General features: G+C 39.1%; 1 protein-coding gene across 3 annotated transcripts in view; it reads left to right on the top strand.

Moving 5' to 3' along the window:
- The window catches only part of gmds (GDP-mannose 4,6-dehydratase), a 449,938-nt gene that overhangs the window by 62,555 nt on the left and 362,743 nt on the right, over positions 1-24,640 (top strand). For all 3 annotated transcript variants that reach the window (XM_041245279.1, XM_041245277.1, XM_041245280.1), the window contains one exon: positions 15,559-15,603. In XM_041245279.1, the coding sequence (XP_041101213.1) occupies positions 15,559-15,603 (45 nt within the window). The remainder of the gene's footprint in view (positions 1-15,558; positions 15,604-24,640) is intronic.

The following is a 24,640-nucleotide window of genomic DNA, read 5'->3' on the forward strand; positions in this document are numbered from 1 at the left end:
TGTTAAAAAAAAAAAAAAAAAAAAAAAAAAGTCTCTCCTGAGGCACCAGACCTACTCAGATGACCCTCTGTGGGTTCTCGTTATGTGGCTGGAGTACCACAGCTTCCTTCTCAGGATGTCGGGGAGGAAGGACCTTCGTGTGTACACTTGGTTCAGTGCCCAGTTGTTAAAGTGCTTATCAGTCTACTTGGATCAGCTTGTCGCTCCAGTAATTGCATTTCTTAAGTACATCCATTCCTCCTCTTTTCAGCCTTTCTTATTATCCAGGTAATCACACAAACATAAGATCCCATATATAATAGTGTTAATCCCAGACAATGAATGCGCTGCTTACCAGTGCACATTATCACCAACACTGTTTTTGAAAATAACTTGTTGTCCAAGAGACAAAATGCTACTTGTCCTTCTTAAAAATATGTTTGCCCTTTCCCCGTCACACAAAAAAGTGAAATATAACTTGTAGGATTTTGGTTTTATTTAACAGTGAACACAATCAATCAATTATTGATTATTAGGGGTGGATCTATTCTTGTAGCTTGACAAGCTCACTAAATTCTTCAAAATACACAAAAGGTTCCCTGTGACCCCACCTCACCTCAACAAATTTATAACATACTTTTTAAGGAAATGTTCCTTTCAGTGCAGTTTGGAACACATGTGGAGTTATTTGTATATAAAAATAGCTTCTGCCTGTTTTTCCCCACTCTTTTTCTATAAGCTAAATTCAACTCCTGATGTACAGGTGTTTGTTTGTTGCACCACAGATACAAAATCATTGCCGACTGTTACTGCTGCTTTGTGGAATTCTGATTTTTCTTTATGCTCTTTCAGTCTCGTAACTGCTGAACAACAGATTTTTAAAGGGTGTGTATATAACATGTCAAAATTCTCTGCATTTTTTACTGTTTCTACCAAAATACATGCAGTATTTACAGTAGGCTCCATCAAATTCTGCAAAGAAAAAATGTGTTTTCTTTTGTTTATTTCTGTTATATACTTATTTAAACATCTTGTCTCATGACGGCTAACTGGAACACTGCAGCAGCAGAGTGATCCTGGTTTCATACCTGGATGAGTTTTTTGTACTGTACAGATAATCTCATGTACAGGCATTTCATTTCTGTCGTTATGAACGTATTTATCTATCTTCATGTTTTAAGTTTCACAAATTGATGGATTATGCTCGTCCAATAAATAACTAATATTGCTTCTATTCAAGTGTAGTAAAAAAAAGTATATTTAAAAAAAAATAAAAAAAAAGGTCAATATGGTAAATGTCAAATTAGGTTAGCAACACTAAAATCGAAAGAAAAAAAGCATGACATTTTTTGCCAGTGAAAGTTTGTCTTGCTTCTAAACAGTAAACTTTCTTCTTTTTTTTTTTTTTTTTTTTAAAAACATCCCAACAAGTACACACTTGACCACAAAGTGTTAAATTACACAGCACAATTTTTTCTAACCTGCTAATACCTTAGTGGCCTATGGTGGGTTTTTTTTTTGTTGTTTTTTTTTGTAACTTTATTAGATTGCTTCATTTAAATGTCAGGTTCATGTATTAAGAAAGCAGCTTCACTTGTTTACTAATTTTACCAAAAACATAAATAATACCTTAAGTTTATAAGATTAGTCTGCATTGCCAGAGGCTGTCAGGCAGCCATTTCTGGGTTTCGTTGTAACCAATAGAAGATCAGCTTCTTCCACAGCTAGCCACAAAGTGAGAGGGATAGGATGTAAACACTTCTTAAAATGTCTGTGCGTAGGTGGCATTTTTAATTTTTTTTCCTGAAATTCAGTTTTCATAAACTTGCTTGGCTCTCTAGAAATATACCCTGGGTTTCTTTCTAGCAACAGAACAAACATAGGAAATATAAATAAAAAAATAAAAACTGTTTGTCCGCTGGGAAAAGTATAACGGCAAAACTTGTAGTCCCTCACACAAATCTTGCTGTCCAGGGCATCGGGCGATTCGAATTGGCCACCCTTGCTGTGATTGATTCTATGTGCACCAGACTACATTTTTTTCATATTTAGTACGCAACATGGAGTTTTTGTGCGGGTTGGGTTACTTGATCTCCATGCAACTTAACCACTGTTGGCTCCCTTGAAACAAAATGTGACACCTCATCTGGGCATTCTTGGAAAATAATTGTACTACAATTCATCTCACAAGCCTGCGGTACTTTCAAAATGAAGTGTGTTTGATACATACAGCGCAAACTGTAGGCGACACTTTATTTGATCTGCTAACTTTAAAACGAAATATTGGTACATGACTTGGCTTCAAAAGGCCCAATCATAAAATCTGAGTCAAATTTTATTTATGAAGGATTATCCTACACACACTTGCCATTACTTGTTAGCTGATAATTTATTTATTTTTATTCCATCTAGGAAATGTACCAAAAATTAAGAGCAGAACTTGATAATTGTATTTTTTTTTTTTTTTGTTCAGTAAACAATGGCTTGATTTGAACAGTTCTGTAATTCCCACTTTGGAGAGTTACAGCAGTTGAATGGGGGTGTGAAGGAGGGTTAAGAAAATGGAGTGTGGGGGATGCACATGGCAGAACTCATCACTCTCTGGAGTAAACAGGCCACTGATGTGGTTTTTGGGCTATGATTTGTTTTTGTTACAGTTACTATCAGAGAAACAATTGTGAATCACCACTTTAATTGAGAGCGGTTTTAACTCCAGTTATACACCGGAACATCTCCCCAGGACTTGTTTTGAAGACCTAAAATAAACTTAGAAGAGCATGTTAGGTTTCTTATTTCTTTTTTATATTATCTGTGGTGTTACCACAAAAGAAAAACCTGGAGTTGTTTTTGGAATTATCTTAGCCAGGGAGAGAAAAAAAAATGTTTACCATAAATTAGAGATGCTTTTCATAATATTTAATTTTATACCTGTTGAATATACTATTATGTGCTTACAGAATAATGTGATGAACTCCACACACAGAGTGAACTCCTAGTCTCCATTTTGCTTGAGTCAGGAGAAAAGCCGATCGCTTTCCCAGAGATCCTGTATATAATCCTTATTTTGGTGCCAAGTAATGTCCCTCTATAAAGCGTGCTCTTCCTGGAGTATCCAAGTCCAAACTTTTCTTGCATACAACATTCCCGCTAAGCTTTTTAGTTACTGAGAAACTTGCCGTTTTGACTGAGAAAGGGTCAATTATCAGTGAGAAACCTTCGGCCACTCATTAACCCTTTTAATATATTTTTTGTTGCATTATACCATTTTGAAATGGACACATTTTCAAAATCTGCTTAACTTTTGCCTTTTCATGTTAGGAATTTTATATTTGTAACAATATTTATAAAAATATAATTTGTATTAAATAATTGAACCGGATAAATAATTGAAATTCGATGGATCAGAGCAAAACGCAAAGTAGAGTAAATAGCAACTTGCCTGGTTAGTGGGAAACCTGGGCCTGCCGGTGTGTGCAGAGCCTTTTGATCCAGGGAGGAGTTGATGAGAGGGCCACCCGCAAATCTTGCTCCACTGACAAGCGCTCTCTCCTGTTTGTTTTTTTTAAGGTATGCCAGTGTTGACAATGCTAGCTCGTAGAGCTATGTTATCGGAAACGACAAGAGTACAGCAATAGCATGGTCAGAGATCGTCGGATATTCATGTACCGCAGTCAGCAAAAACTCATCCATCCAAAAATCCATCCGTAGCTCTGCATATTCCTCTTTTTCTTTTTATGTCAGCTTTTGTGATGAATTGGAAAAAAGTGAACTAAACAGATCACATATCCAATCATAGTCTTCCACATGTGCAGAGGAGAAGTATCATTCGAACTTCTCTTGCAGCGTTTTGAGGTGTTTGAATATGAGGCTCTGCGCCTTGACAGCTGCGTCTTCAAGTGAACCCCCTGCCACTGTCTCTTGCCAAAGGCCCAGTTTTGACCTCAAGCCTTGAAGTTTATCTGTGATGGTCAGGATCATCTCATTCTTCCCCTGCATTTTAGTATTCCGCTCGTTCAGATGGCGGAACATGTGCGAGATATGCAAGCTTAGCCCACCATAGTAACTCTTTATAAGGCAGTTCCTGCATCTGTCAGTTTTCTCCGGAGCTCATGAACACGGGAGAGAACCTTCCCCCTCGATAACCATCGCACCTCGGTGTGTAACAGTAAACTCTGATGCTTGGCCCCCATCTCTGCCACAAAATAGTGAACAAACGTGACTTCAATGGCTGAGATTTTATGTAATTCACGATTTTCACGGCTTGCTCTAACTGCAGCTAACTGTGGTGGCAGTGTTTTGGCTACAAGAGCTTCACGGTGGAGGATACAAGGATATGAATGTCAGGATTTTGCGCTTTCACCATCAAATCCTTTGACTTTCCCCATCATGGAGGCTGCTCCGTCAGTGCAAATGCTACAATACATGGCCCAGGTAAGTTTGTTTTCCTTCAAGTAAGTATTGGTTACCTGAAATTTCCTCACTAGTCGCATGACTTGGTAGCTCCTTACAAAATAAAAAATTCTCCTGAATGGAGTCCCCATCAACATACTGAAGGTTGGCCAGCAGCTGGCAGTGTCCGCTTATATCGATGGACTCGTCAATCTGCAAAGCAAACTTCCCACTAGTTGCTAACTTTTCTTGCAGCACTTCCTCGATATCAGCTGACATGTCGTCAATTCGCCGTTGAACTGTATTATCAGAGAGTGGAATTATTCCGATCTCTTTTACAGCATCAGCTCCTAACATCACTCCTATGATTTTTTTTTTACATGCAGGCATGATTAAGTTTTTGGCAATGGTATGGGGCTGCTTTGATTTTGGTACAAGCTCAGCCATCAGGTAACTAGCCTTTTGAGCTTTATCCGATACCCGCACACACTCAATCAGATGTTGGGTCTGCTTCATGTTTTGTTCTTTACTCCGCTTGAAGTACTGAATATCTTTGTTTGCAAGAGGTGGATGTTTCGTCTGCAAATGGCGTTTTAACTTGGTACCATGTCAGCATTTGCCATCTTCTCTCTGCTGATGAGACATTCAGGTAAGGGGCAAGCAGCATCTCCTGTCCATGAAAATCTTGGGGTTCAGATGTTTCATCAACGATTTTAATAAGTGGAGGAATTGCCTCTTTTGACAACAAACTTATCCATTTCTTCATAGATCAGGGGATATAAAATAGATCCAGCAAATAAATGTGGATACGGACAATTTCGCTGCGTCTGCTAGCTTTTGTCTTGTTTTACTGTTAACAAAAAAAGCGCCGTATGCCGTTGCTTGGTTTCTAGTAAAAACTATAACATCGTCTCAATTTCGCCCTTTGGCCACCTGCGTTTTAGAATGTTCGCGTTTTCAAATCGAAGGACTGATTACCTCGCTTTTACACTATTTGATTAATTTTGATGATCATTTGAAAAAAGGAGTAACGCAGGCATATCTCTGTCGTGATTTCCATTACATGAGAGTAGGTGTTAAAACTTCATATGGGGCCGCTCTCGCCAAGATAAACACCAACTAAGACATAGCTTCTTCTACTGTAAACTAATGGGATCCATCTGCGTTTCCTTCCATCTGATGATGTAGACATCCTTCTGCCTGGTGTTGATGGCTGAAGTGTAATGCCGGCTACAGGGATCAGCCTATTGTGCCTCCCTGGCGCATCAGCACACACAACAGCTGCAATGCTGACTCCAGGGATCAACCACTGCACGGCCTCCCTAGCACATCAGCATGACAACCGTCTGGACAGTTGAGTAGGGTACTTCACTGGGGTCTTCAAGTGGGCACCTTCCATCCTTGGTATTTCGTCGACTAGCCAACGACACTTTAAGAGGGGTTGACAGTGATTCTGGCGTCCCAGCATCAACCCCCTCTGCCCCCCACTCAGCTAAGCCCAGCTTACTTACCTACCTTACATCGACATTGCTTTTTTTCTACTCTGATTGAGGTCCCCAACCAGAATTTTTTCGTCTCAACCAGAGCCAGTTGCTGCTCCTCTCTTCTCTCCTGCTTCAGATAAGTTATTCACTATGCGTCGCAGGTCTTGACCACTGAATCCGATGTCTCTGAGAAACTGAGTTGTGGAGTGTGCCACAAATCCTTGACAACCCACCTCCACTGGGTAAACCTGGACTCTCCATCCTTGCTGTTCCGCTTCAGCAGTCATTTGAGCGTACCGAAGTTTCTTCCTTTTTCATACACCTCGTCCACAGCATCCTCCCATGGCACTGTTAACTCTACCAGGTGAACAAAGCATGCTGATCCAGACCACAAGACAATATCCGGTCGAAGGTTAGTGGTGGCAATCTCAGGTGGGAAAATAAACCATTGTCCAACATCTGCCAGCATTTTCCAGTCTCTAGCAGCTTCCAGTTATCCTAGATGAGTTTTGGTTTTAATACCTTTTCTTGGTGGTTGCTCCTCTGGACGATGCCAAGGCCAAACATCGCAGCACCTGATCATCACGCCAAATAAACCATCCTTTGCTAAGACCCACCTTACATTCTGTCAAAATATGTCTTAATGTAGCTGATGATGAACACAAAGGACACCACAGATCCTCTGCTAACTGTAGATTAAGGTTATGTGGTGATGGGAGAACATCATATGTTGACCTGATGAGGAAACTGATCCTGCTCTGTTCCATTGTCGTTATAGCTCATCATCTGATCTTGTGTTATTCCACACTCTTCCATCTCGTCCGTCCTCCCTGCTTGGCCTGGAAAACTGCCTTTATGTACCTCATCCTCTCCTCCTGCTTTTGCACCTTGTTTACTTCTAGCTTCCGTTGAGCTAGGGCTTCTTTGTGCCATGTAGGAGGAGCTGAACTGAGACCAAGGCCTCCTCTTCCATGCTGTACTTGACCCATGATATCACTGATATGAAGGGCTTCCTTTGCTGCCCACTATAGGTTGTCAAAAAGCACTCCTGTTTTTTGGCTTGTTCAGCAACTTTCAAAAAAAAGTAACAACAAAAATAAATCTTGAGGATCTGAGTTTTCATGTCAGGTTGATTTGGAATAAAAACTCTGTTTGGGATTCTTGCATGTTGGATTATGAGCTGGTGCACTTTGAAACGATTCATATCAGATTGATTTTGAATAAAAGTTTAGTTTCAATTCAGGATTTTTGCTTTTTGTGTAGCGTTTTAATTCTTTACTGAATTGGATAAAACAAAGTCAGAACACTGCATACATGAGATGAACAGGTTCATGTATTCTATTTTTATTCACAACATCATCTCATTTAACTTACTCCAACAGTTTATTGTTCATTTTGATTGTCCTTTTCACTGTAATGAACCCCTCAATATAATAAACAGAAGGCTTGGAACCCAACAAGTTCGCTATAGGAAGGGTGTACTGTATTTAAAAATTGACTAGTCCTCATTTTGTTTTTAACTGCATCACTGTCAAGAATGGGCAAATTAAATGAATTAATGTTTTTTAGTGGAAACAAAGCAAGTGTTGCTTGCTCCTTGCAGTAAGTAATGTGAGCTCAGGTGAGATGTCAAACCTAGTGCACTATGTACTGGAGTTGAGGAAATAAGATGCTTCCTTTCAAAAGCTGAGGGAGTCATTTAGGTGGGGGAGCACAAGACTTGTAGTAGACAGGTTGTAGCAGGCGCTAATAAGTGTTTGTAACGTAGGACATCCACCCTGGTTTTAATTGCCTTAAGCTACAAATTGTGGAAGCTCAGTTCTTGCTTGGAACGTTTCCATTTGTTTTCAGTTTCTTTATCAATTGGCAAATTAGTGAAAAGGTCTGCCCTTATTGAAGTTTCTCAGCTCCTCCAGTACTTTTTCCTGTCTGTTAAGATAATCTGAGGGAAACAGGCCTCTCAATTCAGCTCACTTTAGATAAGACTCGTTTATCAAAAAGGAATTGACTTTATGGTACATTCAGAAGCCCCGGTCATTTCTTAAACAAAAAAATAATCTGCAGTCTCCTGTTATTGAACAGTTGTAACTGCACTGACTGATGGACCAAGTCATTTTGATAACTGTTCACAACTATCTACAATATTCTGTATATCCTCCTCAGTCTCTCTTTTGGTACGTCTTTGTCAGGTGCTTTTACTTTTAGTTCAGGTGCTGCTCTGCACTTCTAGCTGCCTACCCTAGCATATGAAATGTATGGTAGAGCTGAATTCCACTGTATTTATGGAGTCCAACTAGAACTGAAAAGCAGCTACTGAACTGGAAGCAAAAACCAAAACAAAATCAGTAATTACAATAATAACCACTCAGAGTCATTGCAGATATCATGAAAGGGAAGGGGGCAGTAAACCACCACGTGGTGTTTGGTATTGGTACGACCTTTATGTATACATACTTACTAACACACTCAAATGTAATTTTAACCATTTCAAAAAAAAAAAAAAAAAAAAGAATACAAAATACAAATAACAGCTGTTTTGTAACATAGACATATTTACTGGATTGTTTACCACATTTCTTTCAAATGATTAAACTGTCTACACTAATCATGATGACAAGTTCACGTTGATGAATTTTCAGTTGCTGGATAAAAGAGAAAAACAATTGTGTAACTTCACCGCACAACAGAAAATAGTTTTCTTTAATTTCGAAAGGGGGAGGGAGAGGGGTGTGTGTGTGGAGAGTTTTCTGTTTTGTTTTTTTATCATATATGTTTGTGCATGTTGTTTTTTTAAGCCTAATGTCCTAATGGCTTTTACATGATATGAATTGAAGGGGTATTAAGAACTGGCAATAATACAATGCTAATTCTTTTGTCAGCTGTGACGACTATCCGAAGGCGAAGTTTTTAAAACCTATAAAAAAAACAAACTATGCAGTTCTTCATGATAAAATCTAAGACCTTTGTTTTGTAATAGTTTTTTTTATTTTATTTTTTTATGAAAAGGTATGCTTGTACAGTGAATAAAAATCCAGATGCTAATGTATAATAGAGTGGTGATGTCAGCAACTGACAGATACTTATTTTCTTTCTCAATACCTGCTTTTGTGCATCTGTAAAGTGTATTCCCTTTCTTCATCCATACTGTGCTTTCATGCTAGTTTTTTATTTTGGAAATTAATCTCAAATGGTACAGGGCTTGGTTTAGATACCAGTGTTTTACTGTACCTCCTGGAGGTAAAAGTTCCAGTCCACTTTATTGACCAAATAATTCCTCCAACTGTTGACTATGCAATGTGACAGCTGCAGCATTCTGCATGTTCTAACAAAATAAACCTTGTTTTGGCTGATTATCCCTGCTGGTGATAGACATCACACCGTTAGTTTAGTGTCCTGTCGGTGGAGGTGGCGGAGGCAGAGGCAGCTCTTGCTGCTCTTCTTCTGGAGGTGGAGTTGACGGAGGCAGAGGCAGCTCCTGCTGCTCTGCTCCTGCCGGGTGAAGCGGTGGAGGTGGAAGTGGCGTGTAGCCTCCTGGCAACGAAGGTGGGAGTGGCCTGTAGTCTCCTGGCGACGGAGGTGGGAGCGGCGTGTAGTCTACCCATGTTTCAGGGGACTGGTGCGGCTCTCCCTCTTGGGGCGAAACCAGCAGGTATTCTTCTTCTGCTGGTGTTGGAGCTGGAAACAGCAGGCATTTTTCCTCTGCTGGTGGAGGTGGAAACAGCAGACGTTCTCCCTCTGCTGGTGGAGACGTGGGCTGTGGACGCTCTGCCTTTCCCTTTGTGGGCTGTAGACGCCTGTGCTCCCCCCTTCTGGGTGCTGGGTGCTTAGGCTCTTCCCACTCAGGTGTAGGACGTTTGGGCTCCTCATCCTCTGGCTCCTGCTCTGGGCAGTCCTCATCATCATGCCCATAGGCAATGCACAGGGTGCACCACCTTCTGCTTCCTCCTCACCTGGAGGGTCCCCTCTGACCGACAGGGAGCCATCGGAGACAGTAGGGACCTGGCAGGAGTCTGACCTGGCCAGTTGAGGGAGTGAGACTCGCCCCCCCCCCCCCCCCCCCCCCCAAAGAAAGACCCCTGGCTCCCTGCAGAACCACACCGTGTAGATAGGAAAGAGACTGCAAAGCCACACACACAGATGATGGGAAAGGCTAGAAAGAAACAAAACAGAGAGGCTTATTATAACAGGCTATGGATTCAAGGCCATCCGTGCCGTGGAGAGGAACCCCTCCATTGGGAAGAAGCCTCTTGTGGACCTGGTGAAGAGGGCACACCCACTCCGGGCATACTAACGAGGGACTGGCTAGGTGCTGCGGTGTCCGTGGTAGATGACCTGATATACGCCTCCACTGCAGTTTGTCAGGTGCTGGTTGACTGGTGTGTGCTGCTGAAGTGGCTGCTCCGATCCGGAAGGAGTGGAGAGAATAAAACTGAGGGGAGTGCCCAGACCTAGACAGAAGGGTGTTGAGATGGGAAGCAAACCAATGTCTTGTAATGACCATTCTTGAAGAGTCGATGGAGAGGATCTGAAGGGGGCAAGGTACTTTGTTATGGCAGAGCTTAGGCCAGAGAGGAGAGTTTTTGAGAACTGAACGCACTGAACCTTAATGTAACTGGTCTCTGAAGTCCTGATAAAGTGATTTCCGGAGACTTGAGTGAGGCCGGAATGCTGCAGGCAGATGGCTTGAAGCGCAGGAACCCGAAGAAGGCGACTAGGCTCAGTGCTTCCATGACTATGTCATCGAAAGGGGGGAGATGAGGTGAAGGAGGATATGCGATGAGATCAGTTATGTTGATGGAGAGGCGGGAGGGAGGCTCTTCTCCATGCCCCGGATCGTCAGGCGGAACTGGTGCTGGATACCTGAGAGGTAATTCCTGATGGAGGAAGTGGCCAGGGATAGCCTGAGGCATGTAATAAAGGAGGTGCTGAAAGTTATAGGTGGTGGGAGAGATTCGATTCTGGGCGCAGAATGTGGTGATTTGGTGGCCAGGTGGTAGAATAAGAAGAGCGAGTGGAAGGGGATAAGGCATTCTCCATAAATTTGTGAGCCGACTAAAGGAGGCTGGATAGGATGGAATTTAGTGGAACACCAGTTGCTTGAAAGGAGGAACTTGCCACGCATTGGGGTCTGCTTCCGAGACCAGGCTGTGAAACTTGTGGACCTTTTAATGATTTGTTTACGCAGAGTAGTAGAACCGGTAATGCACTTGGAGCCAGTGGTGTACTGGGGGTAGACAGCAGAGGCACAGGCTAGTGTGAAAGAGGGGTCATGATCGATGGCCTCAGTCACTGAGGCGGTGGCTGAAGTATGGAGGAATGGAGGGTCTGGGCTTTAGCCTGGTGTTGATAGCCACCATGGATTCAGAAGCTGGCTGCAGGAGGGCCTTCATATCTTAAAGCACCCCCCGGCAGATGCTGTTGGAGTCAGAGGCTGGTGACTGTGGAGGAGGGTGTGGCCTTGGAATTGTAGAAACCACTGCTGCTGCAGAGAGTGGCTTACTGGACAGGGCAGCTGGGCCTGGGGAATCGAGGAGCTGGTTCAGGAGGCAGCAGCTGGGAAGGACTCGAGCCTGAGGCGGATGGGCCTGGGTGATCAGATTGGGTTGCTCCTCACTTCCGTTTAAGGGGGAAAATGGGGACTGCCGAGATGGAGTGGCAGAATGTTAGGATATCACAAGTAGGTCTGCAGTGAAGTCTGCAAAAAACAAGCACAAGACAAAGAGTGGAAGTAGTGCTAGGTTAATATAGGAAAGATGGAGAGATAGACAGGTTGACTGCCAAACAGAAACCCTGTCACTGCCCTGGCCACACCCCTTGATTAACGTGGTGAGCGCTGTGCGAGGCTATTTAGAGATGACTAGAAATGTGCTGCTCACTCACCCGGAACTGATTGTGCTGGTAGATCACTTCCCCCAGGCGGAGCACGACTGAGGAAAGCTAGAGTGGATGGCATGGAAAAATGAGGTAAACAGAGAAAAAGCTCAGTGAGTGGCGTTGCACTTTAAAATACTTAGTTAGTAAACAAAAAGAATCGAAGAAGGAATTTGTAAAGAGACACAATTGAGATGGCAGTAAGTTGTATGTATATAAATGTATAACAATAAAATAATTTTGTTGAAAATATCAGTTCAACGATATTACTATTGCCCAGCTGTCTTCTTACATCTGGAGATGTACTGGGCTTCAAATCAGACTACTACTGCGACTGCTACCACGAAAATAAAACACCAAAAAAAGCAAAAAAAAAAACTACTACAATTGTACAATTACTACTAATAATAATGATAACAATAAAACTGCTTGATATATAGAAATGTTCAGTAACTCTGATCTATAGATTTTACAAGTCTAACCTTTATTTTACAACGGAGTTGGCGGAGGTCAGGGTGGTAACCAAACAAGACCTATTTTGTAATGACACGGCCCATCTCTAGTGTCCAATAGGAATGCATGGGCGGGGTCATGTATTTATTTCCAGTCTTTTGGATTGTTTCGAGGCCACGTCTGGTGTGGATTGACATTCGGCGACTTCGTTCGCGTCGCTGTGTCCAGTGTGAATGCAGCTTTAGCATTTTCGTATCTTATAGTTAAATATCGCTGTGGCATCCTTTATACCTTGTCATTTAACTAAAATGTTACCACTACCGCTACATTACCAGACATAAGGAGCATAAATAAGATAATTACAAAAGTATTTAAGCCTCTGTTTTAGTTAGTTGTAAGTAAAACTTTGACAAATGCCATGTTTACCAGGCCACGGTCAAAACAGTAGGAGAACACGAATGATGCTTAACCTGTAATGATTACTGTACAAGCATTAGTAACACTTCATGTGTTGACAACAAATAAGGCTCAATACATGCATAAACCTTGTTTGGATCATGCTGGCACATGTTTTGTGTACTTTGCAATTCAGTTTACCACAAGTCCATTTGTTTTGAGCTACATCTGTAGCACATCCTTCAGTCGTCAATTTTGTTGTTTTTTTCATGCTAAATGGACACAAGTTTCCGTTCTGTCTGTTCCTGGTGGTTTTAATTAGGGGTGATGTTGCCAAACTAGTTTGGGGAAGCCTCTGGCTTTCACATTATAATAATCTTATAATGATCTTGTGGCCAAAAAAAGGTGTCCTGGGTTTGGTTGACCTTTATTTCTATTTTGGGAGGGGGGGCATTTGGTAAGCTGAAAAGGACTCTTGTTTTTCAATAGTAGCCTGGTGTTTTAAATGAAAATTTATTTTCAGGAAAGTATAACATTACAGTAGAAGTTACAGTAGTTTCAAATGAAAATGCCAGTGTTGAGGGTCTTGCTATGTAGACTTACTAAAGGGTTATAATTTTGGTGGAGTTTCAAGCCTTCATCCAGTAATACTAATTAACTGCTGTACTTTGCCTGCCCATGCCCAACCCAGTGTGTATATTTCCAACAGTGCAGTTCAGTTTGACTTTACTGTCATAAAATAAATCAGCCCATGTACTTTTATTGGTTGATTTATTCATTACTCCATTGCAGCTGGTGCCTTGTTAGAAATATCCTGGATTCCGGATACAATCAGGGTGGAGAGTGCTTTTTTTTTTTTAATGCTTTTTAACGGGTTTGGCTCAGTTATAAAGAAGCAACTGGGAAAAGTGATATTTCAAGACATAAAAACTTTTAATGGGAGCGGCAGAACATACAGAAACTGCACTCAGTTGCAGCAGCCCCTATATCTTAACACATCACCTGATTTTAGATACCGTAAAGACTGTGGTGACTGGGCACAAGTTAAAGCCCTGTCACACGTCCACTGCTAGGATGTTTCAAGAAAAAAAGAAAATAACACAGCAGGATATCAAAATGTATTGTGTGAGCCTTTGGAGAAGAGAATCAGCTCAGTTAAGATATTGCCAGGAACCAGTACTGCATATTTGATAGGTTTCACTTGATAGGCTTGGAAAGGAAGTGCAGAGTTAGTAAATGCTTCTGCTGGTTCAGAATGTTCCAGTGTGGTTGGAAACTTTGAGAAATGGCCTGGGTGAGAAGAACAAGACCTTATTGACAGGGTTCAATCCTGGTTAGGTCTGTTTTTCATCAATTCTCTGTATGAGTAGTGCTTTTTTTTGTCCCGGGGCTCCTAGCTTTTACCTTTTAAAAACAAAAAATCCCAAACATATATATATATATATATATATATATATAATATATATATATATATATATATATATATATAAGATGTGTGTATTCTTTCTGAAACAGGATATGCAGTCATAGGAGAACACAGAGGATGTTTTATTCACCTTGAAGAAATTGTTAGAAAAAGACTACACATTACTCTAGCTTGGTTTAAAAATGTCATACTTTCCAGAGTCCTTTTTAGAAGTGCAAATATTATAATGTTAATGCCGTTTTCATTTGTTTTTTAAATTTTTTTTATTTTCTAGAGAGCCTCATTCACGCCTGCTGATTTTATGGGCTATAGCTCACTCCATCATTTCCGCTTGTGGTGGCATTGAAGCAATGGCTTGTTGTGGTTTAAATTAAACAGATGACATTTTTTTTTCTTGTCTTGTTTCTATCAGCATTTGGGAATCATGCATGTGTGTGTCATGTACAGTGTGTTGTAAGAGAAAGTCTTGTGCAATATTTCATCATTATTCCTCCAAAAATAATGTCATACACGTGTTAGCTGTGCTACTAGACTATTAAGTAAACCACAGATTGTCAGCTGAACAACATGCCTACAATAGTCTATTCCATCTGGGGTTTGGCATTAATAGTTATTGCCTTGCTAAGTTACTCAATAGGAACCATTATAAGTGCATCAGAAGCATAATGTTTTGTACACCAGTCACCTCCACCCTTTATGGACCAAGGGTTAGTCCACTCACTGAATCATACTTTGTTCTGGGGTCAAAACTGACCAGTATGCTGTAGCACTCATGGAAAAAATATACAAACTGTAAAAGTAGTTTTTATTCAGAAAAATCCCTTGTAAAAGGTATTTGCTTTGCTAAAACTGAATGATTAAGTGCTGTTTGTTTTATAAGCTGATAACTTAAGTAAATATTAACAATCTCCAAAAATAACCTGTACATACTGTAGCCACCAGTTTTCCTTTAGCTTCTATGGTATTGCGAGCTGTAAATTAAAACAAAGTATATGTGAGGGAGTTCCTTTTCCTTCAATGCACTTCAGTCCACAAATAGAGAAGGGGAATATCTGTCTGCAGTAAACTAAACTGCACTGTTTCTACTGTAGTCAATTGAGATTCACAAGCAGCACAAGCTAGGGACCAACTCAATACAACAACAAAACCAACATTCCGAAGTTCTGTGAATACACTGTTCATTGCTACAACAATGCTACTCATTTAGTAAGCACCACAGTTTACTAGAATACACTGAAGTTACTGTACAACAAAGCAAATGAGTAACTGAAAAAGTGAGTTAATTTAGTGACTGATATCTCTGAATGTAGTTTAGTAGAGATTGGTAGAGCTACCTGTATTACTAAGAAGTTCTGCAAAGGACAGCAGCTCATACAGTGAACAACCCTTGGTGAACGGCTAAACGTTTAGCAGGAACTGAAGTTTGTAAATGTTTAAACTCCACACCACTAATGGCCTCTTTGCAGTCCTCCGTTTTTCTATGATAACTCTAATACCTTAACCCTTCTATCTTATTGGTGCATCTGTGTAATGCACTGTGTCTTTCTTTTGTCTTTTCAGGATGGCTCGTATTTGGCTGAGTTCCTGCTGGAAAAGGGCTATGAGGTGAGCCAGTGCATATTCATCAGACTAGGGTTGTCCTTTCTTCCCCCATTACTGTCCCTTGTGCTTCTCTCTGTTTTTTCAGGGAAACCCAGACAAATAATACTGTCTCTAGAGAAAACCACGCAGCACAGGCAGTAATGAAGCAAGCTGATTGTCTTGGTTATCTCTTTGCTGTTGAATTCTCTCCACTTGCGGCTGTTTTCTGTACAGGGTGGGGGTGGGGTAGTTGGCCCACACTCGCACACTTCCCCAAAGTGGCCAGATAAGCACCAGCCTTTGCAAAATAAATGCTGCAGGGAATAAAGAGGATAATTTATGATGCAAGCCACCACATAAACCACAAATGAGATCATGTCAGATTCGGAAATTGCAGCGAGCAATAAAGTTAAAATAACAGTGGGGATTTTTCACAAAAGGCCACATTTGTCACTGTGCGCAATCCAGTGGTGCGCAAACTTTTTATACGACCCCCCCCCCCCCCCCCCGATGACACAGATATTAAAACGTTAGAACTTAACTTTATTTAAAACTTGGCAATTTAAACATTTACCTGACAGATAAATCTGAAAAACATTATCGTTCAGCAGTAAATCTAAGAAAATAGATCTGTGTTTCCACAAACAAAAAAATAAATAAATCATTGCCAGTTACCGGCATATCTGAAGCGAACATGCAAGCCCACGCCCCTTGACGCGTTTTATTTGGCATTGCTGCAGAGCTGCCACACTCTGAATGTGTTTGTTAACATTTGTGTATTTTTAGCTAAATCTGGAAATATGGAAAGCCACCATTTCGGCTCTGTTCACTGCAGTTATTTGATATTTTAAACAATATTCTCAGTTAACTTAATAGGTATTATATCTTAACAGTGATTTCAACATCCAAAAATAAAATTAGGTTACTCAGTTTAAAAGTATAATTACTTCAGTGTTACAATGTTACCAAAGAAATTCAATATAGCTACAAAACTTTAATTAAAAGAGTCTTGTAGCAAGGTTTTCCCACTCAGGGGTGTGCACAAAAATAAATAAATAAATAATGGTTGCCCAAGGGACAAAATGCTAGAAAAATTTACTTGTCCTTAAAAATCTACTTCTCCTCCCCATTCCATATAACTTGTAGGATTTTGTAAAAAAAAAGAAAAAATAATAATTTGCTTTTTTTAAATCTAAAAAAATAAGTAAATATGGCAAAATAGGTTAGCAACACTAAAATTGAAAGAAAAAAATCATAATTTTTTGCCAGGTAGTTTGTCTTGAAATGCTTCTAAACAGTAAACTTGTTGGGATGTAAAAACAAAACAAACAAACAACAAAAAAACAAGTATACACTTGACCACAAAGTAGACTAAATATGTGATATTTAATTTTTTTCTTATCCGTTAATACTTTAGTGACTGTGGGGTGTGTGTGTGTGGGGGCGTTTTTTGTTTTTTTTTGTAACTTTACTGGATTGCTGCATTTACATGTCTGGTTCATGTATTAAGAAAGCAGTATCACTTATTTGCTTATTTACAAAAAACGTAAGTAATACCTTAAGTTTATAACATTAGTATGCTCACTTGGCAGCTATTTCTGGGTTTCTTTGTAACCAATAGAAGATCAGCTTTTTCCACAGCTAGCCAATCAGAAGTGATAGGGGTGGGACACAAATACTTTTTGAAATGTTTGTGTGTAGGGGCTAGACAAGTCCAAAAATTAGATTTTGTTCCCAATGGTTTAAAAGATGGTTTCCTTTTTCATTTGTAATTTCCTCAAATAAACACATTTCTGGTGGTGGCCTGGATAGGTGTGCAGAGCCACAGTTAAGAGCCAGCTTATTGAGAGAATTGAAGAGCACACAGATGTGCTTGTGACCAAACAGTTTGTCCTTAGAAAAACAAGCAGTTCTCCAATCACATAGCTACATCCAAGTTTCAATAGCTTCATAGCACATTCAGTGATTGGTTCAAATTGACTCTTGGGTGTTTGTAAAACAAATCTACACCACACCATCCAACTCATTGGTTACTTTGAAGATAAACAGGATTGATCATTGTCTATTAGAATATCACTATAAATGTTAATGTTAACAGATATCTTCATTCCATAAGTGGTCCAGTCTCTTTGAAGAACAGTCAAGACGCATTGTCTTCAGACCATATTTGTTTATTCAAAACAATAAAACAAAGCTGACTCACACCTTGAAGTCTTTGAAACTAAGACCACAGTGAGGGTCTTTGGTTTAGGAAGAGATGGCAGTCTGAGAACAGGCAGAATTATCCAGTACAATGGTTACAGTTTGAGTTGGAATACCTTGGAATATACCTTTTGAATAGTTAATGTTAGCCCATGTTATTCATTTTAAAAGGAAGCATAACTACTGTGTAAAGAAAGGGTCATGGCTATTACCATTTAGTAGCATGTAAGTGGTTACAAGTTTTTAATTGGCAGAGCGAGAACTCTGCCTGTAAATATTGTGGTGTTGTGTGTTTTTGGTGGTGGTTGGCAGGGATGGGGTTAATTGCTGTCCCTGCCAAAAACATATGAGAATGTGGCTGCTGCTTAATTAAACAATTGGTGATAATTGGGAGTAGCTAATTTATTAAAGGAGAGCTCAGGACTCCATTAAGGGAGACTACCAGGAAGCTGGAACCAGAGAGGAAAGTTAGTGTTTGTGATCCACTTAGACTTTTGTTTGACCAGGAAACAGCTTAGCTGTCCTGTACAGCTTAGACCTGCACAGTTTAGTTAACACCCCTGGAAGGAGTTAGGTTTTTGGTTTTGTTTATTTTGTTTTGGAGTTTAAAATAAACATACAGGCCTGCCCTGTTGAAAACTTACCTGTGCTTGTGTGGAGTGTTGTTCCTTTTACACAAAAGACAAGTGAAGACGGTCCTGCGTGTGACAAGCTCACCCTGGGCTTTTCACAGTAATACTTTTGAATACTACAGTACATGCAGTTTGTAGAAAATAGTACACAGCATAGGGATCCGTATCATTTTTGATGTTTGCATGCACCTCAGTTTTGACCCTGGCTCCTAGGTGATTTATTACATGTGCAATATGTTGAAGTTGCAATGGTGGACAATTTTTATTTACTTTCCTGCAGGAAAGCCAATGTTTAATGTTGCTCTATACCATATGATATACCACAGTATTATTGGTTATTACAGTGATTATTATCAGTGTCTTATGTGCATTTTATTACAAAAATAACAAAACCTCACACGAATTGTAAACACAAAAAGATTTATGGAACCTGTCATGGGTGATTTTTTTTTTTTTTTTAACAAAGGCAGGTACATTTTTATAACTATACATGGAATATTGGTACTACAATTGTAAATATTCATACTAACACTGCAACTTGTTGGTGCAGTGGGTTAATGCCCTGTTCACCTCTGGAGGCCTGTGTTTAAATTCAGCATTGGTCTGAGTGAAATGTTTTTGGTGGTGATCTCAACTCGGGCCTCAGTGGATGGTAGTTTATCATAAAGTCCCAATACAGCTTAGCAAACTGATAAGAAATGGGAATAAAGAGTAAACTGCTCCAACATTACTAATGCACACCTTGATTTTGAAGAATATAGTGTTTGAATAAAATGCTTCAATATCTAGCTGATGAAACAAGTCTAGTTTGTTTTTTTAGGTAATGGTTACTTGGGACCAGATGACCAACACCCAAATTATAGAAACAGGGCCAACAACCAGAACTTAAAAAGAAAAATCAATCAAAATAACTTTTCAAAGGAAGAAAAAACCCTATCCAGCACAAACTAAAATAACCTTGACCATTGAGTTGTGATTTCACGTTATTATTATGCATGTTTGTGACCAGGTGGCTTTGTGGTGACGTCAGGCCAGGAGGTAGACAAACAGCAGTGCTGGGGTATGGAAGTGCTGCTTGCAGATTTTAATAATAATAAATAAAAGAAAGGTTTTGAACAAAACAGAACACAGATCCAAAGAAAACAGCACTGTGGCCAAAAGAAACAGGTAAAATAAATCAACAAGTAGCGTGCTGGTGTAAACCCAGCACGGGTAGCAATTGTTATTATTTTCACTTTTAGTTCTCTGTAACTCATGGCTCTCGTTCCGCCTCGAACACACCACCTCGATCAGCCAAAGTTGCAGGTTTTTATACATGTGACCGTCTCCAAATTACAGTGGACCCTTTTTATACCGCCAGGTAAGGGCCATGGGCAAAAACAGGCAATAAGCGAGGGTCAACAAAAAATAAATAATCACACACACACACAACCTTCTATGTTTGCAATACATTCAAACGTTTTACCAATCTGGAGATGGTCACATTCTACACGAGTTTAGTATGGATGGGGAAGTTTTACCAAGTAAAAAGATAGAATGCCTGCACACTTATGATGCGCCACCACTTTTATTAATTTAAATTAAAAACACCATGCCATGAGATAAAATCTTCATCAGGATTTGAGAATGTTGCAACAAGCTTGTCTTAAATAGACCATTAATTTATGTTCAATAGATACAGGTGAACAAACACATTATATCAGACAAAAGAAATTAAAATCAGACTGCCTTGTTACATTTTCAAAGGCAAAGCAGCATTTTTATTAATACTTAAGAATAATTATGAATTCTTCAGAAGTGTCACAACCTATTACATTTTATATATATATATATATATATATATATATATATATATATATATATATATATATATACACACACACACACACACACACACACACACACACACTATTTCATAAATCTCATGATATTCGTAACATTTTATCTTTAGAAAGGAACAAGAGCTGTACTTTTATGAGATTGACATCACAAAAAATAATAAATAAGACAGTCACAAATAACACAAATAAATGAATTATTTGTTGACAATATATATCAACTCGTTACACATAATCAACAAATAAAATAATTAACCCCATCCATGCTGCAAAACAATTAATAAAACATAACATGTTTTTACCCATGTAAAGAATACATTTAAAATAATAATACAACAAATAATATAATACACACAGAAGTGGGGTGTAGCCCGTCACAGTGTTACAGTGCAGTTTATCATCATTTAATTTGCTCGAAAGGGTGTGCAGCCTTCAGTGCATCTGCTTCATCTTGTTGCGGCACATTAAAATCCTCCTCTTCCCTCAGTGATTGCTGTCCTAACGTCCATTTGTTTCTGGCAGTCATTTTGAAGACGATTTCCTATATCCTGCCACAAAGCCAACTAGAATCTATTTTTAAAACTGCCATGACCTACCTGTTCTAATTTGATTGTTTATTATTTATTTATTTATTTGGGGGGGGGGGGGGGGGGGGGGGCACTTTCTTTCCACAGTATTTGGATTGTTGTTGTTAAGAACCTGATACAGTACATACAGAACTAGTGTTGGACAAGAATAAAGAAATAAATAGAACCCCAGTACTAAAGAAAGGTCTATTTGAGGCACTACTACAATAAACAGTATAATGCGGTATACTTGTATAAAACTCAGGTTTCCTCTTCTGTTAAGTTACTTTGCGTTTCACACTTCATGCCAGCGCACAACATTTGTATTGTTATTACTATTTTTTATTAATGCTATTACTTCACAGTCCCTTAGATCATTCTCCTCCAGGTCAGGTTCAAGAAAAAAATATATAAATATGAAATCCCTGTGAACAGAATCCACTAATCCTGCATTTTTAACTAGATTATTAGGGTTACACAGTTTGTCTCGTCATAAAATGTAACATTTCACCTGTCTGTTGGAGCAGACAGAATTTTCATCACTGATTACAGTGTTACTTGCTGTCATGGATTAAGTGTTCTGCACTTCTTTCTCACCCAAAACAAAATAGGTACAATGTTTGTTCTTGCTTTCCCTGCCACCTTAACCGAGTAGCGAGTGCACACCTCAGTGGGCAGATATTAACTCTCCTAATGTAAAGCTCCATCAAGTATGATCTGTCAGCAGAGCTTAAGTTCGTTGTCTTTGACCATCGCTCTGCGATTTTGCACATGCCTGAACTAGACAAATAAAAGATGAAGTATTTGAGAGCTGACAGCCTCCGTCAACAGGCTTCTGTTTGGCAGATAAGATGTTGTCTAGCTTGCTGTCATTGTCAGGTGTTACACCTGAAAAAATGTTCCTGTCTACTTTTATTTTAATCTGCTGTATGAAATTATGGATTAAGGATGTGTGATTGTAGACTTTTGAGCTATCCTGTTATGTCAATTTTATTTATTTTTTTCTTCTCAAGACAAATTTTCTAGTCCTTTTTGGATTCTTTTTTTTATTTTCTTTGGGAAACTTGTGACAGGAAGGCTTATTCCACTGGCAACACATTAACCATCATTAAACTCCAATCAAGGGGCAGGATGCTACAGTGAATAGAGGAAAGAAGGGCAGGGCACAGTGACCTGTTGTACACTACTACAGAATCCCGCAATTATCTCTTTTCTACAGTGTTTCCTATGGGACAGTCCACAGCATGTGTCTCAGCTACTCTGCAGAGCTGTCTTGCCAACAATTTTCTCCTTTGCTCTGCAGTATATGAAGAGTTTTGGGGGTATTCAATAAATAAATAAATAAATATCGCCTGTAAAGCTTGAGGTAAATCTTCTGTTTTTTTTAATGGTCTTACTGTCTTTAGAAAAATATATACAGTTGTAGTCAAAAGTTTACATACCCCAATGGAAATGTATAATTTCTAGAAATTTCTTGAAAACAAATAATTATAGGAGAACTCTTTTGTAGCAAAAGTTTTGCTTTTGTGGATGAAGAAAAAAGTTACAAGAAATAGATGTCTACAATTATTTATTTTAGTTTTTTTTTTTTTTTTTTTTTTTTTTTTACAAAAATCCAAAAATGCTAATTCAAAAGTATTCATACCCTGACAAGGAAAATGAAATGAATAGCTAGTTGAGGCACCTTTTAGAAATTATAACCTATTAGGATATTTGTCAATGAGCTTTTGGCATGATTCTTTAGTGATTTTTGACCATTCTTCAATGCAAAATTGTTCCAGTTCATTCAAATTCTGAGGACTTCTCTTGTGCACAGCATTCTTGAACTCATACCAAAGATTCTCAATCAGATTTAGATCGGGACTATGACTAGGCCATTTCAGAACCTTGGCTTTATTTTTCCTTAACCATTCTGAAGTAGATTTTGATGTGTGCTTTGGATCGTTGTTGTGTTGGAATGTCCAGTTGAGCTTTAAACCAAATTTTGTAGTGGAGGGTTTCGGATAGTTGGCCAATATCTTTTTGTATGCTAGGAATTTTACCATGTAATGGAACAAAATTCCCTCTGCCATTAGAGGTAAAACAGCCCCATAGAAGGATATTACCACTTCCATGCTTGACAGTAGGTATGGTGTTTTTTCTTTGACGGTTTCCTAAGAGACCATCACCATGTAATACTCGACCTGTGGTTGAAATGGAAACCAGAGTCCCATTTAATAGCCAATTCACTTTGAACATCTTAGGCAGTCAATCTTGGATTGTTATTAGCCTTCCTCACAATTCTTCTACTTGTTCTTGGCGACAGAGTCTTCTTTCTTCCAGACCGAGGGAACATTGTGACAGTACCATGAGTCTTGTATTTCTTGATAACAGAAACAATATTTGAAAATTTGATACTCGGATGCTTGGAAATCTTCTTGTATCCTTATCCAGCTTTAAGACAATAAATAATTTTCAGTCTAAGGTCTTCTGATAGCTCTTTACTTTTTTCCATATTGACTTATTGGTAATGAGCAATCATCCTATGCCTAACCCTTTAAAATGCTCTAAAAATGTTCACCTACAATCCAACATTTTCTAGACTTTTCTAGAATTAGATCTCCATATTGAAATTTCTAGCACATTGTAGACAATAATATAGCATCAAAGGGTAGGAATACTTTTGAATTAGCATTTTTTGGAGTTTTGCTAAAATATTGCTCAGATAAATAATTGTAGACATCTATTTCTTGTAACTTCTTTTCCTCATCCACAAAAGTATGTAAACTTTTGACTACAACTGTATGTTTTATATATTTCAATGACATGACTAACCAGCAGCAGGCCCCTTCCGAGATGCCTGCCCCATGTGCACTTTCCCCTGCTAATAAACAGTTGTTATTTAGAAAAAGATGATTTACCCAATGTTAAATAACATTTTTCTGAAGACAGAATGCAACATAGCACCATACCACTATTTAAATACTTCATAAACTTGAATGTAAAGGAACACCTAATGAGTCATATTTACCTCAGATTGTGGTAACCTCAGATCTATCTCTACATTCAAGCGATTTCTATACTTATTCTTGATGTAAATAAGCAAAGAAAACAGCGTTTCACACAGGTATGTTGAGGCAAAGTGAACAAGTATTTTGATGGCTGTTTGTGACAATTCAGAGAACTATTTTCGAATTGAGAGCCAGAACCGATTGACAAGCATAAAAGGTACAAAGGTTTTCCACGTCTTACTATTTGGTATGAGGCCGCTACGATGCTTCAAGTGCTTTGGCAGGTGTAGCGCTGCTTTCTTCTATTAATCTCCTCTGTCCTTTTGAGTTGAAAGAGCTTTTGGTCTCCAGTTGGCGTTTTAGTTTGTTTGGTTTCATGCTATCATTGGCAAGAACATCCGCACAAACACCACATTGTGGTCGCTGGTGTTCTTCAGAACCAATACATGTAAATCCCAAGTCCAAGGGCTGGTATTTTTATTTATTTATTTGTTTATTTATTTATTTTTACCGACTTTACCTGCTCTCTCATCTGGATCAATATTCTTAGCTTTTACTTTTTAAAAAACACTCCATTCGTTCCTCTTGTTTGCTGTCTAATGTTAAGAGTCACATTCCAATGTTGGTTTGGGCTCTAAGGGGCAAGCAATGACATGCATCGGAATATTGTTCAATGAAGCTTTGGTACATTGCACCTTGTTTTACAATCGCCAAGTAGTCAGAACCAAATATTTACCAGTCCCCCCCCCCCCCCAAATAACCTTGTCACGCCCCCCAGTTTGAGACTTTGCAACTTTTTAAAATAAATAAACTTATAAATTGGCAGTGTAATT

The sequence above is a fragment of the Polyodon spathula genome, chromosome 3 (genome assembly GCF_017654505.1).
Source record: "Polyodon spathula isolate WHYD16114869_AA chromosome 3, ASM1765450v1, whole genome shotgun sequence".
Taxonomy (NCBI): domain Eukaryota; kingdom Metazoa; phylum Chordata; class Actinopteri; order Acipenseriformes; family Polyodontidae; genus Polyodon; species Polyodon spathula.